The 16,923-nt window shown below is 47.5% G+C and overlaps 1 protein-coding gene and 1 long non-coding RNA gene across 6 annotated transcripts in view; both read right to left on the bottom strand.

Moving 5' to 3' along the window:
• Positions 1-1,102: 1,102 nt before the first annotated feature.
• The window catches only part of MRPL22 (mitochondrial ribosomal protein L22), a 39,090-nt gene continuing 23,269 nt past the window's right edge, over positions 1,103-16,923 (bottom strand). For all 5 annotated transcript variants that reach the window (XM_085885807.1, XM_085885808.1, XM_085885809.1 and 2 more), the window contains one exon: positions 1,103-1,538. In XM_085885807.1, coding sequence (XP_085741933.1) covers positions 1,327-1,538 — 212 coding nt within the window. In that variant the 3' untranslated portion in view covers positions 1,103-1,326. The remainder of the gene's footprint in view (positions 1,539-16,923) is intronic.
• On the bottom strand, positions 3,141-7,263 carry LOC147025140 (uncharacterized). Its single transcript, XR_015059365.1, has 2 exons — positions 6,444-7,263; positions 3,141-3,394 (listed from the first exon to the last, which is right to left on the bottom strand). It is a non-coding gene; the product is annotated as an uncharacterized LOC147025140 (long non-coding RNA).

The following is a 16,923-nucleotide window of genomic DNA, read 5'->3' as shown; positions in this document are numbered from 1 at the left end:
ATCGGCCAAATTTTAGCTGGATCGGCCCAGCGGTTTGACCGGGGAAGTCAAAAAAGGAGACAGATGGATGGACAGTGCGCGATGACAATACCTTATCTGGAATTTAAATTCCAGATTGGCAAAAAAAAAAAAACCCTTGAAAATGGGTATCCAGCTTGTACAATGTAATGTGTAATGAAAGATTATATTTGGAGAGAAATAAAACTGACACTGCACAAGTGCGTAGCAAATACAATTTACCTTAAAAGGTGGATGTTTCGATCCACCCAAACCACATCCCTCATCTTCTCCTCAACTACCCGATATCCCCTCCTCCAGTCTAGTTCTCATTTCTTTGCTCGTTCCCTTCCTTCTCCCAAAACACGATATATCTCTTTCCTTTGTTCCAACTATTCTATTCTGCCTTCTCCCCTTCATTTTCACACACATGATAGCCAAAGTTGATAAACAGCTTTGTTTTTTTGTTTTAAAAAACAAAGTTTTATTGATAATCATCAACAGGAAAAAAAACACTTTTGCAAGGTACAGGGTAATTTTAAAGACACCAAAGTAAAACATTTAAGAAAAGGAAAATGCATAACCATCTCTAAAATGCTACAGAAACAGACCGGACAAAACATCTCTTGTGACTTTGCACATATTGAAGCAGACGAGAATTTACATATTTTCCCTTTTGAAGTTCTCAAAGCTGGGATGGACAAGACATACGCACACTGACCTTCAAGCTGTCAAGCCTGGGTTTGAATCTCGAGCCAGCTAGAAACTGTCATCCCGGTGTTTCACAGTCAGGGTGCTTCATCAATGTGTGTGTCATCCCTCGGTGGGACATTAAACTGGCATCCTGTCTGTCAGCATTCATTGGTGGAGGTTTAAGATCCAATGGTGTAGTTCGCAAAGAGGAATCAAGCTATCGCCGGCACCCTGGCCAAATTCCAAATTCCTGCCCCAACTACTTCGTTGAACTTCAGGCCTGGCCAGCTGATTCATGGAAGACTTGGGCAAAAACTTCCCCTGCCAACCCCATAAGAATGTAGGAATAATTATGGCCATTAAAGAAGGAAGAAGTCCTCAAAGCTATCTTCACAGAAAAGCAAATGTGGTGATGCCCTTCGACACTCAATTTATGCAACTCGTTGCACAGGAAGTCAACATGAGGGAACTGTGTTTTTGATCCATAATATGGAGGTTTTTTTTTTTTGCTTGTTTGTTTGTTTGTTTGTTTGTTTTTAAATAGTAATGAAATGGTCTTGGTTGCTATATTGTTTGAACCATTGTCAGCAAGTACAACCAATCATCCAATGCAAAACTTGGCAAAGGCTACAAGTGTTACAGCGAGTGCACAATGGTTCTGCTGCGCAGTGATTTCAAATAACTTTGAGCACGTTGCAAATTTGTAGGAGAGGGTTGAACAGGGGGTGGCTGTCCTTCTACAAGTTTTACAAAGTAATGAGAGTACACCTTCTCCATGATACCAAATCTACCCCTTCCATGATAACGTATCCGTTTCAGGCAGCTCCCCTTGCCTGAAAATGTTTGGGCTGGGGCAAGGGAGAGGAGGACGGGAAGAGGAGGAAAAAAAAGAAAAGAAAAGAAAAAAAGGTCAAAACATCCTCAAGTCTACAACCAATGAGTGATCTATATTGAAGTCGAGCTGCATACAGACAAACCGATTGCAATCGCATCTCCCATCCTAAGGAACAGGTGGTACTCATGGCACAAATTTGCAAAAAGTCACAACAAATTTCAACATAAAATAGGAGATGACCTGAATTGCAGAGTACTATGCATTTTATACACAAATGTTTTGATCCACAACCCTCAAGAGGAAAAGGGGGGGGGAAAGGAAATAGAGAGCAATGTTGGAAGTTCACCTTAAATATCTAATACAGTACATCTATCTACTCATAAGCTGTATCATTGTATCCAGGGTGTTAAAAATAGTAAATTATGAATGCAAGTACCAATAAGTGTCGACGTCGAAAAACGTTTTGGAAAACAAACACATCGAGCAAGTAATTTATCCAAAGTCCATTTGACTCGCAAAGCAAAAGGCCGTCAAGTCCTTTCTCAGGGACAGTTCTTGAACCCCGTTCTGTTGCCAATGAATCACAGATCATCATTACCATGTCGACTTGAACGTCAGTTAACAAAAGTGTGCAATTTATGTTTTTCAACACAATGAATTTAATGTAACGTACATGAGACACAAAAACGAAAAGTTTGTTTGTTTTTTGTGCAGCTGTGCATATAAACTGATCAATTTACAACCAAGAAGTGACAGAGTTGACATTAGCGCTCAGATTTATTTCTCCTTGAGCCAGTTTAAGCTCAGGCTCCGAGAGGATATTAACCATAGCCAAACCCAATCTTGTATTCCAACCGGAGTAAAAGGGGGAAAAAATAAAAAAATAATGAGACAAAAAAAAAAGAAAATGCATCATACCAATTAATGCACGTTTAATAAATACACCCGCCCCTCAATTTATACAAGACACACACGTACAGAAAATATATGTACATGTGTTTATAGTAGTCAGACCCTGACATTCGCAGACGATACGTTCCTGGAAAATGCCGCGAATGTTAGGTCATTGTTTTAATGGGAAAAAGGGGGATATGTTCCCAGCAGTCCAGGATTCATAAAAAAAAATACCGCGACTGGCGAAGCTGCGAATATCGGGGCATTGTTTCAATGGGAAAAAGGAGGGTATGTTTCCAGTGGTTCGTGATTCAGAGGAAAATTTTAATAGTTTGAATAACAATCATTAGTCTAATTAATGTGTAATTATATATACTAGTACGTGAACGTTCGTGTGTGGCCGTACGTGCAAAAAAAAAAAATTCAAACCACGTGCCAGAAACAACAGCCACACATGCCGTTCCTTCACTCTCGCGTACCCGTATGTGTGTGGCTGAACATGCGTGGCCGTACGTGCAAAAAATAAAAAAAACTTTCAAACAACCACACAGGCTGTTCCTTCGCTCTCGTAAACGACGACTGGATTGGGGCATTGTGTTTATCTATAAATGCGCATAAGAAATCGAGAAATTATTAGAATACAGTAAGTCATCACTATCCGGAAGTGGTGCGTGCCCGTAAGGAATGTTCACATGCATTCCACGAATTATCGCTTGCATTGAACAACTGCTGTGATACTTACACACACACACACACACACACACAGAGTTAATTAAAATCCAAATTAAAATCAAGTTTACCTCCCTGTCTTTGCTTGCCATGACATTCGCTGCCATTGACCATTGCCACTCCTCTGCCACGGAAACTAAGGTGCCCTTTCCCCATCGGCCACGCCTACGCAGCAACGTATCCTGTCATTGGTTTGTTAAATGAATGGCCATAACTTGGGAAGCACTTGTCCGATTAATATCAAACCTGGAAAAATCTTTGATAAGAGGGAAACCACGGGGTAACATCCCTGGGTCAGATTGCGGGAGAGTGTGTCGGAGTGGTGCTGAGGTGTCGTCCACCAGACGGCGGTCTCCTTGGGTTAACCTGAGGCGGTCCCTTCGGGTGGGTGCCTGGAATGTCCTTTCCCTAAGAGAGGATGATCACCTGTCTCCGTTATCATCTGAGCTCAAGCGTTTGGACATCGGGATTGCAGCTCTCTCTGAGGTTCGGAGACCGGATTGCGGCGAGATAATGGTGGGTGGTTACACCTACTATTGGTCTGGTCGCTCTGATGGTTACCATACCCAAGGAGTTGCTGTAGCTGTGTCCAATAAGCTGACCCCAATGACAATTGAGGTAACACCGGTCAACGAGCGTATTATGAGATTAAGGATTCGCCACTCCTTAGGTGTCATTTCCCTGGTCTCTATTTATGCTCCGACTGAGGCGAGTGATCTCACCGTGAAGGACACATTCTACGCCACACTCGAGTCTGTGGTTGATCAGTGCCCCAGATGAGATACACTTCTAGTCTTGGGGGATTTCAATGCATCGACTGGAACTGATAGGGATGGTTATGAGGTGTGTGTTGGTCCCCATGGGTCAGGAACTATCAACCAGAATAGCACTAAGTTCCTTGACTTTGCAAGAAGTCATGGACTTAGGGTGGCTGGTTCATGGTTTCAGCGCCCGCAAGCTCATCGCTGGACTTGGTATTCCAACGCTGGCGGTGTGGCAAAGGAGATTGACCATGTCCTCATTGACGGTCGTTGGAGGATGATCCAGAACTGCAGGGTCTACCGGAGTGCTCAGTTCCTCAATACTGACCACAGGCTTGTTGGAGCAACTCTAAAGCTGCACCTTAAATCCTGGAGAATGGTACCATCCCAGCCTAGGCTGGATGTTGCCAAGCTCAGGGATGAGAGAGTAGCTGAGGAGTTTGCGAACAGGCTGAGTGGACACTTGGGGGGTCTGGGTGCTTTGGGGGGTCCTGAAGAGTTGTGGAGCACCTTCAAGACCACCATCCTTGATGTTGCCGGTGGATGCCTTGGAGTTCACCGCAGGGCAAAGAAGAATTTTGTCTCTCAAGGGACACTGGATACCATTGACCAGAGTCGCAGGGCCAGGCTGAATGGCAGAGCTGAGCTGTTCAGGGAGCTGAGGCGTAAAACTGTACGTGCACTGAGGGTGGACAAGGAGGCCTATGTGCAAGGAATCTGTGAGGGGGTAGAGCATCACCTGTGGACAGGTGATTCTCGTCCCGCTTACAGGGGAATTCGCTCATTACGTTCATCCAAGCCCATCCCTCGGAGCACTGCAGTTCGAGCAGAGAGTGGTAGGCTCTTGACAGAGGAGTCTGAAGTGAAGGCCCGCTGGGCCGGTTACTTTGAGTGGTTGTACCAGGCTGATCCCCCAGCTGTCGAGTTGGACGTCAAGGGTGTTACAATCCCTGTTGCTGACCCTCGAATCAACTGTGGTCCACCATCGCTTGTGGAAACACGGGCTGCGGTGAACCAGTTGAAACGGGGCAAAGCTCCAGGGATCTGTGGCATCCATGCTGAACTTCTCAAGGCTGGTGGAAATGCTGCACTCGTGTCGTTGCATGCAGTTTTGTGCTCTGCCTGGAACACAGGCATCATCCCAACTGACTGGAAGAGGGGCCTTGTTGTCCCTCTCTGGAAAGGGAAGGGTGATCGCCAAGACTGCAACAACTACCGAGGGGTGACGCTGCTCTCAGTGCCGGGCAAGGTCTTTGCTCGGATAATTCTTGATAGGGTTCGCCACCATCTGCTTGAGCACCAGCATCCAGAGCAGTCAGGCTTTACACCAAAGGAGGTCAACGATTGACCGTATCCTTGCACTTCGTGTTCTCACCGAACGCAGACGAGAGTTTTGGCAGGGGCTGCTTGCAGCCTATGTTGATCTCTGTAAAGCGTTCGATTCAGTGAATCGGGATGTCCTCTGGAGGATTCTTAGTCCTCGTGGGGTGCCACCGAAACTGATCGATCTGATGTCTGAACTCTACTCTGGTACTGAGAGTGCTGTGAAGTGTGGTGGTACCATCTCTGACTTATTTCCAGTTGTTACTGGAGTTCGTCAGGGATGTGTACTTGCCCCCACACTTTTCAGCACTTGTATGGACTGGATTTTTGGGAGGATGTCGGAGAGATCAAGTTGCGGTGCATTGTTTGGCAATGTCAAGATCTCGGACCTTGATTTTGCAGATGATGCAGTCATCTTTGTGGAGACTTTAGACATCCTCTTGGGGGCCCTCGAGGTGCTGAATGAGGAGTCGGAGCCGTTGGGATTACGGATTTCTTGGGTCAAAACTAAGATCCAGGCTTTCGGTGACGTCTTGGATGCTGCTGTCCTGTCTGTGTCTGTTTGTGGTGAGGATGTTGAGGTCGTGGATAGATTCACTTACCTTGGCAGTGATATTCATGTATCCGCAGGTTGTGAGCCGGAGGTCAATGGACGTCTGGGTCGGGCCTGGGGAGTCATGGATTCACTGGATCATGGGGTGTGGCGCTGCCGGTACCTGTGCGGGAGGACGAAAGTCCGAGTCTTCAGGTCCTTGGTACTTCCAGTCTTGCTCTATGGGTGCGAGACTTGGACTTTGACCAAGGATCTGAGACGGAGACTTAATTCCTTTGGTACCAGGTCTCTTCGGAGAATCCTTGGCTATCGCTGGTCGGATTTTGTGTCCAACGAGCGGTTGCTGAGAGAGACTCGGATGAGATTTGTTACCTGCATAGTCCGTGAGCATCAGCTGCGGCTGTATGGACATGTGGCTCGTTTTCCTGACGCTGATCCTGCTCACCAGATTCTCTCAGCGAGGGAGTCTCATGAGTGGAGGAGGCCAGTGGGCCGACCACGTGCCTCATGGTTGCAGCAGGTTGACCATCATCTCAAGGAGATGGGGATGGGCCTGGCATCTGCCTGGGGGATGGCCAGACGGAGGCCCCTGGAGTACCGGCGGAAAGTGGACGCAGCGACGCGCTGTTCTGGCACATGCTCCCATACCTGACCTGACCTGGAAAAGGCACATACTCAGGTCCCCAGCAATATAGCTGGCAAGTTTCAATTAGATCGGACCAGTGGTTGTCGAGAAACAGTGGTAACAGACACACAGACACAAACACACACACACACACGGAATTATATATACGAGTACGTGCTCGTAAAAAAAATAACAATAAAAAAATTAATAAATAAATATTCAAACCACGAGCAACAAACGACAACCACGCAGGCCGTTTCTTCGCCCTCGCGTGCACGCACGTGCGTGGCCCGGAAGTTGGCATATTATTCACAGTTACGATTATTCGCAATTTAGTTTTAATACCCAATTATTCAATTAGCGCCAACGTATTTTACCTTTTCGCAATGTCGTGGCAAGGAAAAACAAAAAGAGAAGAGAAGAGAGAGAAAAAAAAAATTTACTTCCTGGTTCGGAGCACACCAGCACTCTGATGTTACCGAAATTTATGCACTGTCTAATATGAAAACGATCATAACTTGGGGCATTGTGTTTATCTATAAATGCGCAGAAGAAATCGAGAAATTATTAGAATACACGAAGTCATCACTCTCCGGAAGTCCGTACGTTGTAACCCGTAATGGCGAACGCGGCTGAGCTTCCCTTCCCCATCGGCCACGCCCACGCAACAACGTGTCTTGTCATTGGTTTGGTAAATAAATGGCCATAACTTGAGAAGCACTTGTCCGAGTAATATCAAACCTTGAAAAGGCACATCCTCAGGTCCCCAGCAATATATGTGGCAAGTTTCAATGAGATCGGACCAGTGGTTGTCGAGAAACAGCGGTCACAGACACACACACACACACACACACACACACACACAGATTGCTGGAATATATATATATATATATATATATATATATATATATATATATATATATATATATATATATATATATATATATATATTCAAGGCATCAAGGCCAAAAATATTGGCACCCTTGCACTTTTTTCAAATAATGCACCATTTCTTCCAGAAAATTGTTGAAAAAAAAAATATATATATATATATATATATATATATATTTTTTTTTTTTTTGATATCCACAAATATATATATATATATATATATTTTTTTGGTTTGCAGTAGAATAAAACAAAACAAAATAAGCTGAATTATTTTTTACTAAATCTTAGCTTTTTCCACACAGGAATCTTAAAATGGCCTGGACATGATGTTATCAAGATGTTTGATGTACGAGGGCTGTAACGAGGGTTGAGCAGAAGGTCGTCGAGGCAGTGATCGTGTCTCTGCTTGCCCTCTACAAGGAAGGAAAGAGCGACCCCGACCCTCCTCCGTGGACCTCGGCCATTCACCACCCGAGATCCGCCACGAACCTCGAGTCCCACACGTGCGACTGGGGACCAAACCAGCGACCATTGTCAGGTGCCGCAGCACGGAGTACCCCCTTTCTCCGATGGCCAGGTACCCATCCGAACTCTGACCCCAGCTTGTCTCTCTCCTCAGCTGCTTGGGTCCAATAAAGAACTCTGGGTTTCTTTTCATTTGTGTGTGTGTCTGTGTGTGGGCCCCTCTTTACGCAGAACTGAATAAGTGTTTTTAGATCATTGTAAATATTCCTTGTTTGCATATTCACGTTAAGTCTTGCCTTTGTCTTTTACTATAAATAAAACTTGTTAGAAATGTCCCCAGTTCGTTTCTGTCCCTTCTTGCATTGGTCCAGCATGGTTTGGAGCTGAGTTTAGGCAGGATTTTATCCCCGGTAATTGGACAATTGTAGCCGGGACGTCCTGGGCAGGCCCGCTCGACTGCATCCGAGCCAGTAGGCTGGGTGCCAGAGTGGGAGTCGGTAGGTGTAATTTTACCGCTGCCGTTAGAGAATCCGGTTCGGCCAGGCCTTCCGAGGGCGTGGATCCCCAGTAGCCTTGACCGCGTGGTTACTTAGGTACATTGGATCTTAGACAAAATAACCCTATGCCACGCGGTTGAAATATTGGCGTTCCACAGTCGGTTAAACGACCCGCCGGTTCGCGGAGTTATCCGAGCGATGGCCGACAATTCTGCAGAGTCTGGTGGAGACGACATAGCTTTCCCCACCTCGTGGTCGTTCTTGCCACTGACCCCCGGCCCGCAACAGTTTGGTGTCACGAGTGGGGTTCGAAGCCCTCCGCCTCCATGGAGAAATTTACGGGACTCAGACCAGGGGTGTGCTCAACAACTCCCCCCCCCCCTTTCCCTCCAAATTAAGAGCAGGATTTAAATTTTATTTAATTCTCGGCACGGACCATGGTGGACCAAGAAAGACTGGTACAGGTGGGTTCGGAATTAACGTTATAAGAACCCATGGCTCAGGACAACACCAGGCAGGAAGACCTTTCCCTGCGATCAAACCCAGAGGTAGCATTAGGGGCGGCAGCGGCGGTGCATGAGCTCCCACTGCATCAAATGCCCCCGATGGAGGACCGAACATCCCTGCCGGTTCAGAGCCCGATCATGGTGGATCGGCTTCGCCAGGGTCATTTGACATGAGACAGATGCTGGAGATTATCATGCAAAGAATGGATGCGAATACGCAAACAATGCAAAGAACTAATGTGAATATGAAAGAAATGAAAGGAGAGATGCAGAACATGCGAATAAGCTTACAAGCACAAATTAAGGTGAGTCAGGAAGAAATAAAGGCGGTGCTGGCAAAGGTGAAGGGTGAAATGCAGACCATGAATTGGAAAATGGCGGATGGGATCAGTACACCACGTGGGGAAAAGACCGAGTCAAGGGGGAGTGTGGATGTTGTTCGGACCGCGAAGACGACGGGTGAGGTCGAGGCGACGAGTGACGTCACGATAATTGGGGGAGAGACCGGTAAACTCGGACAGGGGATGATGGAAATTAAAAAAAAAAGACAGGATTTAGAAATAACAGAAACGCAAGAATTAGAAGAGAAAGAGGAATTAGATGAAACTAAAGAGGAACACACACACATAGAACTGGTAAGGGACATTGAGGTTGAGCTTTGGGAATGTGTTGGGACCCAATGCGAGGGTCGGATTAACCTCCCACAGGAACGAGGGAGACGGTATGCTCCCTCAAGGCAGGCCGTGACGAGGTCAGTCCGGTAAGGCCGTACAAGGTCGAGCGGGTGCATGGTGCGAATGAGCACATGCAGAGCTTGGGGGGTATAGAAACCCTGGGATCTTTTGGGCTAACACGAGCCCCCGATGTGAATGTCCCAGAGTGTGTGTTAAAACGTGTGAGTGGTGCAAATGATATGGCATGTGTGAGTGCATGTGAGGAGATGGAACACGGACCGACCCAGACGGAAGACGTGGGTTGTGTAACGGACGGACTTATTTTGGAAACCGCGCCGGCTCCGCGGGACGCTGTGTGCGAGGTCCGTTCCGTGTTTTGCGAACGGCCCAGGCGCGTATGACTCCGTGATCGGGAGCCGGCGTCGAAACGCTCAGCATTTGGTACAAAAAGACCACGTGGACGGCTAAAATGGCGTCGATTGTGTGAATTTGGAAAGCACGTGGCCCCATGTGAGCACGTGTGCGAGGCTCCGCGTGTTGCGCGCAGTGAGTGGAATTCGCGGGACGTGTCCCGACGACGCCGCCGGGCCCGTGTGCGGGTGACGTCGGCAGGGATCGTGCAGCACGAGGGCCAGGTGATAAACACACGGCTTACATGGTGGATGGCTCGGAAACAGACGTGTAATGCGATCGACGGGGCGACGTTATGCTTCCAATTATCGGCCAAATGGAAGGGACGAGCAAATTGCAAACCACCACCCTGGTGATGCAAGGTCTACCGAGCCTTTGCATGGGTACCCGATCCCCGGCCAGGATGTAGCGAACATCCTCGTCGTGGGCGTAGGAGCACTAGTTTAGGGGAGGGGTTTAGCGTTAGATAGACCGGCCTCGTGGGGGTACGAGTAGTCCTCCATTGGGCCTGGTAACACGAGTTAGGGAATTTCGAGTGGAATTTAGAAATGGATTGGAGACATGGACAGACGTGGTACGTATAGTGGGGACTTAGATTAGCAATATAATTAAATGGAATGTGCATTAAAATAAGGGATGACGAGGGGCATGAGCTAGTTAGGGGGACGTAGCGAGCAGTGTCAGTATTGGAGTGAATTTTAACAAAAAAAAAAGAAGAGAAAAATGTACAATGAGTGAATGTGGGTCAGCGGGCCCGAGTGCGAGTGGAGTGAATGTGGAATGCATGGTGTGAACGAATGATTGGGGGGAGGAATGGATCCCACCCAAGGGAACCCGGAGTTAGTGTAATGTTAGTGAGTGGGTTAGTTAAATTAACCAAAATGGATGTCTGTTTGTTGTTGGTGTCGAACGAAGGCACGAAACCTTTTGAAGGGTGCAGGAGCCTATTGACCGGCTGGGAGTGTGGCTGTGGAAATATGCGTACCGAGTAGAGGGCCCCCTGGGCACCGAAGTAGTTGGCCATAGGTCCAAGGGACCGAGTTAGTGTAATGGGCACGGGCAGCCCATGGAAACGGGACCCGGAGCACCAAAATGCCACATGGGCATCGAAGGGGACACTGCCAGGGGCATTCCCCACGTTCATACGGAGTAGGTAGGCTCGGAGAGAGCCTCAGTGACCCGGGGGTGCCGTAGTTCGAGTTCAGCAGATGGCTATCCCTGCCAATGGAGCCACGCTACCCAGCCACCAAATTGTGCAAGAGCACGAGAGACAATTTGCGGGACAGGCCCAAATTAATAACGAACACCAACACAGGCGACGGGAATCATGGTTTCGCAAACTGATAGTTTAAAGAGACAGGCGTGTTGAAAAGCCCCGGGGATAGATTACACTTAATAAATGCCAGGATAGATAGGAAACGTGTACCCCTTCGCACCATTTATCCCTTCGCTGTTCGTAGGCCGCTGGACTCACTTTGGGAAATTGCTGAAATCTGAGTGAGTTGTTCTGAGGCTGCATTGGGCCTCAAGACGGATTCACTAGTCTCTTCCTCAATCCCCTCAAAAGGATCTTAGGGATTGGTGATAGACAGTCAGGAAAGGTTAGCCGAACAAAGACGATAAGGGGGCTCGGGACACACGTAATTATAAAAATAAACATTTAACAACAACAACAACAACAAAAAAAGTCTCAATTTCGTTGTTTTTTGTTGTTGCAAGCTACTGGGGGTGGGTATGGATAAGGACAGGCATAAGCTATAGGTTGGGGGGAGACCGTAGGGTAGGTCCGAGCCCATTTTCAGACCGGCCGGCACCACCACACTCCATCGACAACCTGATGAGACCAGACCGAGGCTGGCCAGCTTCATGTACTGCATCTTGCATGGTCTGCGTTTGCCATGCCATGCTTTGCCTGCCTTTGTTTGCATTGTCATTCACTCTCACCATGTGCTCCAGGACCATCTCTGAAAGTGTTTTGCAAGGACTGCCCTGCAGGCAGCCACATTACCAGGGACTGAATTTGAGCAGCCCAGATGTTGTGGCATGAAAGCTTGTTGTGGCATGAAAGCCAGTTCAAATGGACCGGGGACTGCACTGAGCAGCCTGGAGATCTTGTTGCATAAAGGCCAGTTCGACGGCGTATGGCCTGCCGTGTTAGGGTGAGTTGCCTCCAGCAGCTCAAATAAAATAAAATAATTATAAAAAAAGAATTCAACGACAATCAAGGGACCTTTGAAGGCCCTAAAGACGTCTGACCATCAATGCCTGCTGTGTACTCACCCACAAATGTTAACTTTGCTGTGTTTTCTCTCCTCAAGTCACAGGTACTGAGCCATGGGTAGTGTAAATATAAAGACTGTACATAATTTTAACCCACCTGTTGTTTGTTTAGTGCCAGCAATGTAGTTAAGTTGGCCAAGTGAGTCTGTTAGTTTAGTTATTCAAAATGTCGCACTCAGTAAAACGTACTAGGGGAAAACCTACACCTGCATGCCACACGAAAATTAACGACTCGGGTCGAGTCTATAAAAAAGTGGGGGGTGGTGTTACGGATCTGGAAACCATAAGCATTCAACATTCAGATGTCCCAAAAGTCAGTTATGTCATTAAGTATGTGTAGTCATATCCCCTTCCTTTTTTCGAGTGGGAGAATCAAAGGCATGCGTTGTAATTTATTTTAGTGAGGTTGTTACATCTAGCAAGCCATCTAACAACCATCCCATCTGCATGACCCCTCGGCCCATCATGATCCACCACCAACCAGCTGCCTTCTCGCACCCTGACATGCCAAGGCAAGATCCCGCGGTTCCGGTTTCTCGGCTCCCACAAACGTTGTAATTCTTTCACGACAACCTTTTTGCAACGTTGATACTGTTACTCGTCAAGTATGAAACCGCGTGGAAGAGTGGCTGGGGTTTCCCGGCAGGGGCCAAGGCCCCGCCTCAGAAGGGTGGGCCGTAGGACTCTGTCCAATCAAAAGCGGACAGTGAGGTGTGTTTCACCAAGGGCCCCTCCCCGTTGAGGGAGCTCAAAAATCCCCGAGCACACTCGGAGAGCAGAGTTTTGGTGGGTTTTTTCTGTCACGAAAAAGGGTTTTTTGCTGTTACGAAGTGGATACGAAGGGCGTTACGAAGGGGTGGTAACAGTGGTTGTTACGAGGGCTGTCATGGGAGTTGAGCAGAAGGTCGTCGAGCGGCGAATGTGTCTCTGCTGGCTCTCTACAAGGAAGGAAAGAGCGACCCCGACCCCCCTCCGTGGACCCCGGCCATTCACCACCCGAGCTCCGCCACGAACCTCAAGTCCCACAGACCCACACGTGCGACTGGGGACCAAACCAGCGACCATTGTCAGGTGCCGTAGCATGGAATACCCCCTTTCTCCGACGGCCAGGTACCCATCCGAACTCTGACCCCCAGCTTGTCTCTCTCCTCGGCTGCGAGGGTCCAATAAAGAACTCTGGGTTTCTTTTCATTTGTGTGTGCGTCTGCGTGTGGGCCCCTCTTTAAGTAGAACTAAATAAGTGTTTTTGGATCATTGTAAATATTCCTTGCTTGCACATTCACGTTAAGTCTTGCCTTTGTCTTTTACTGAAAATAAAACTTGTTAGAAATGTCCCCAGTTCGTTTGCGTCCCTTCTTGCATTTGTCCAGCATGGTTCGGAGCTGAGTTTAGGCGGTGGTTAATCTCCGGTAATCGGACATTTGTAGTCGGGACGTCCTGGGCAGGCCCGCTCGACTGCATCCGAGCCGGAAAGATGGGTGGCAGAGTGATAGTCGGGAGGTGTAATTTTACCGCTGCTGGTAGAGTGAACCCTGTTCGGCAAGGCGTTCCGAGGGCGTGGATCCCCAGTAGCCTCGACCGCGTGGTTACTTAGGAACATTGGATCTAGACAAAATAACCCTACGCCACGCGGTTGAAATATTGGCGTTCCACGGTCGGTTAAACGACCCGCCAGCTCGCGGAGTTATCCAAGCGATGGCCGACAATTCCGGGGAGTCTGGTGGAGACGACGGAGCTTTCCCCACATCGTGGTCGTTCTCGCCACCGACCCCCGGCCTGCAACTATATATATATATATATATGACCTGCTATGGCAAAACCCAACACTTGGTGGAAAAAAATCAAAATTGAGCTTTTGTTATCACTGGATAAAGTAACGAATTTCCTTTTGAATGAAACCTTATTCAAAGAAATTGGTTGAAATTTGACGAAGCTATGGCTATTTTACTTATTTCATCCACTGAAAATCAATATCGAGATAATGCCACTTAAACTTTCATTTATAATTCAAATTTCATGCAAAAATCATGCGCACATTCACTCCATAGCAACGGCAATAACCAGATTAGCTACAGACTTGAAATTTCACAGGCATAATGGACACATCTCAGACTGTAATTTCTGTAGAAATGATGAAGTTTGAGTATTTTTTAATAAAGTTACGGTAATTCAAAAAACAATAAAAAACAAAAGAATTTCGATGGTTCCAGTTTCAGGACATGCATGTTTTGAAAAGTAATTTTAAAATACTTTCTGAGCAGCTTTGGAGTTGATTTTTTTTTGTCAAAATAATCTGGAATAAATGCCCTATCCGATCGTGCTAAAATCTCAAGTTGGTGTCCGAGGTAAAATTTCGTGTTCGGAGGCTACTACAGCGTAATGGGATTTCTCGAGAAGTGTTGGTTGGGTTTTGGAATAGCGGGTCACACACACACACACATCTATATATATATATATATATATATATATATATATATATATATATATATATATATATATATATATATATATATATATATATATATATATATATACATATACATATACATATATATATATATATATATATATTATAGCCTGGTGTCGGCGCAGTGGTTAGGGCAGCGGCTTGGGATGCAAAAGGTCCTGAGTTCAAGCCCCGTTGGGCCACTGAATTAATACACCAGGGGGTTGACTCAGCCTGTCATCCTTCCGAGGTCGGCGAAATGAGTACCAGTATATACCCCGGTTAAAATAGGTGTACCATATCCCTGTGTCGTAAGAGGCGACCAGGGTTGCGTCAGGAAGGGCATCCGGTGTAAAACATGTGCCAAATCACGATGCGGATCATACGGATGATCCGCTGTGGCGACCCCAAACGGGAGCAGCCGAAAGAAGAAGAAGACGACATACATACATATATTGTTACGAATTTGGGAATTTGATTGCACACAACATACAGGTTCCTTTAGTCAGCTATGTCGATAAGTGCTTGTTCCCAAGATAGCTCACCTTTCATTGTTTAAATGTTCAGAAATCGATGAGATGCGCTGCGGATCAATTTAATAGTTAGGGAACGAACAATGGAGACATCCCTCCCCCTCTTCTGTGAAGAGGAAGAACCACCCTGCCGTCCCGTGACTCATGATGTTAACAACTCCCTCCCACCCGTGGCTGAGCGGGGGATGGAGCACGAGGGCATGAGTCACGAGTCACGCCAGGAGCGGGGGAAGGGTGGGAGAAGGATAAGAGGAGATCTTTTCTTTTGTTCGTGGGCAGAGTTGGAGAAGGGAGTTGAGAGTAGCCGTTCAGCAGACCTTCGGGTCCTGTTTGGCTTGGGTTAAGGTTGAGGCCTTCGGAAGCTTTTTGCTTCGGCTGGCTCAGTGAGCTTCGGCTGAGGCCTGGCTCGGGAGGAGGCTTTTTGCTTTGATGGTTCCGTGAGCTTCAGCTTCTGCTTGGCTCGGGAGAGCTTTTTGCTTCGAGCTGCTTTGCTAGGAAGGAAGTTAAGCCAGTCGCTCGGCTCGAGCTGCGAGTGGTGGCTTCTTCTTCTTGGTTCGTGGAGCTCTTTGTTCTCCATTTTGGTTCCCGGCTTGGTGCGACTCATCGACCTCTTCGTGGAGGTGGTTCCACAGGGAAGCGACGCATCGACGGGAAGGATCGGCGCCTCGTCTCACCAGCATGTGTTGAGAAGTGCGGGAGGATTCGCGGGAGCTCGGGAAGGATCGCAGCTCATGGCGATTGGATCCAGCTCGCTCTTGCTGGAGCCCGGGTCCGAACAACTTGAAGACCACACGAGGTGGAGAGGTTCGAGATAGGTTCTGGGTTTCAGCTCACCTGTCCTCTGAGCTGGAGCTCGTTATTAAAGGCCTCTGCCACCATTTCTTGTGTGTGTGTGTGTGTGTGTGTGTGTGTGTGTGTGTGTGTGTGTGTGTGTGTGTGTGTGTGTGTGTGTGTGTGTGTGTACGTGTGTCCGTGGGCCCGTCTCATAAGTAGGAACTGCTGTTAAGTGCAAGTGACTGTACATAATAAGTAGACGGTTGTAGTTCTTTTGTCGTGCTTTTGTTGCTTGTATAATTGCATACGCGTTTTGCCTTGTTTAATTGCATACGTGCTTTATTATAATAAATGTCCTTGTGTGAATGTAAACCTGTTCGTTGCGTCCATTCCCTCATTGAACTGCCCCATCTTGCACTCGGAATATGGTTGATTTTTAAATAGCCGGTAAAGTGATCGGGTCCAACGGAACTGCGCGATAATACCCCGCTCGGTTATCCCAAAAGGAAGCGAGCTGCTTAAGCGGCTCGTTTCGGTACAATCTCTCGGTAACCTACCCGCATGATTAATTAGGTAAATCGAAGATTTGGCGATCGGACCCTGTAGCACGGGTAGAGTGCAGACAAGGTTGTGGTGTGGTTAAAAACACACCCGTGGCTGGTTTCCTGCGTTGATCCGGAAAGCCACGACTAGATTGTCCGTTCGGTGGGCGAAGCGGCCGCTATTGGTTAGACGCGGTCGTTCAGGAAATCTACAACAATATATACACACACACACACACACACACACACACACACACACACACACACACACACACACACACACACACACACACACACACACACACACACACACACACACACACACACACACGGTGTGTTCAAAAAGTATCCAACCTTAATTCTTCGTGCGTAAACAAATGGAGCTCGGGAGATGTGGTTTGCTGCACGTATGTAGGTGATCCTAATCCGTATGCGTGAATATTTTCCCGCCTGCAGAAGCTGTCAGTCACCGACAGACCGCCGATGAGTGAGGA

The sequence above is a fragment of the Eptatretus burgeri genome, chromosome 6 (assembly GCF_056783735.1).
Source record: "Eptatretus burgeri isolate ZD-2024b chromosome 6, Ebu_testis_v1, whole genome shotgun sequence".
NCBI lineage: Eukaryota > Metazoa > Chordata > Myxini > Myxiniformes > Myxinidae > Eptatretus > Eptatretus burgeri.
This window is presented reverse-complemented; position numbering and strand designations above follow the sequence as displayed.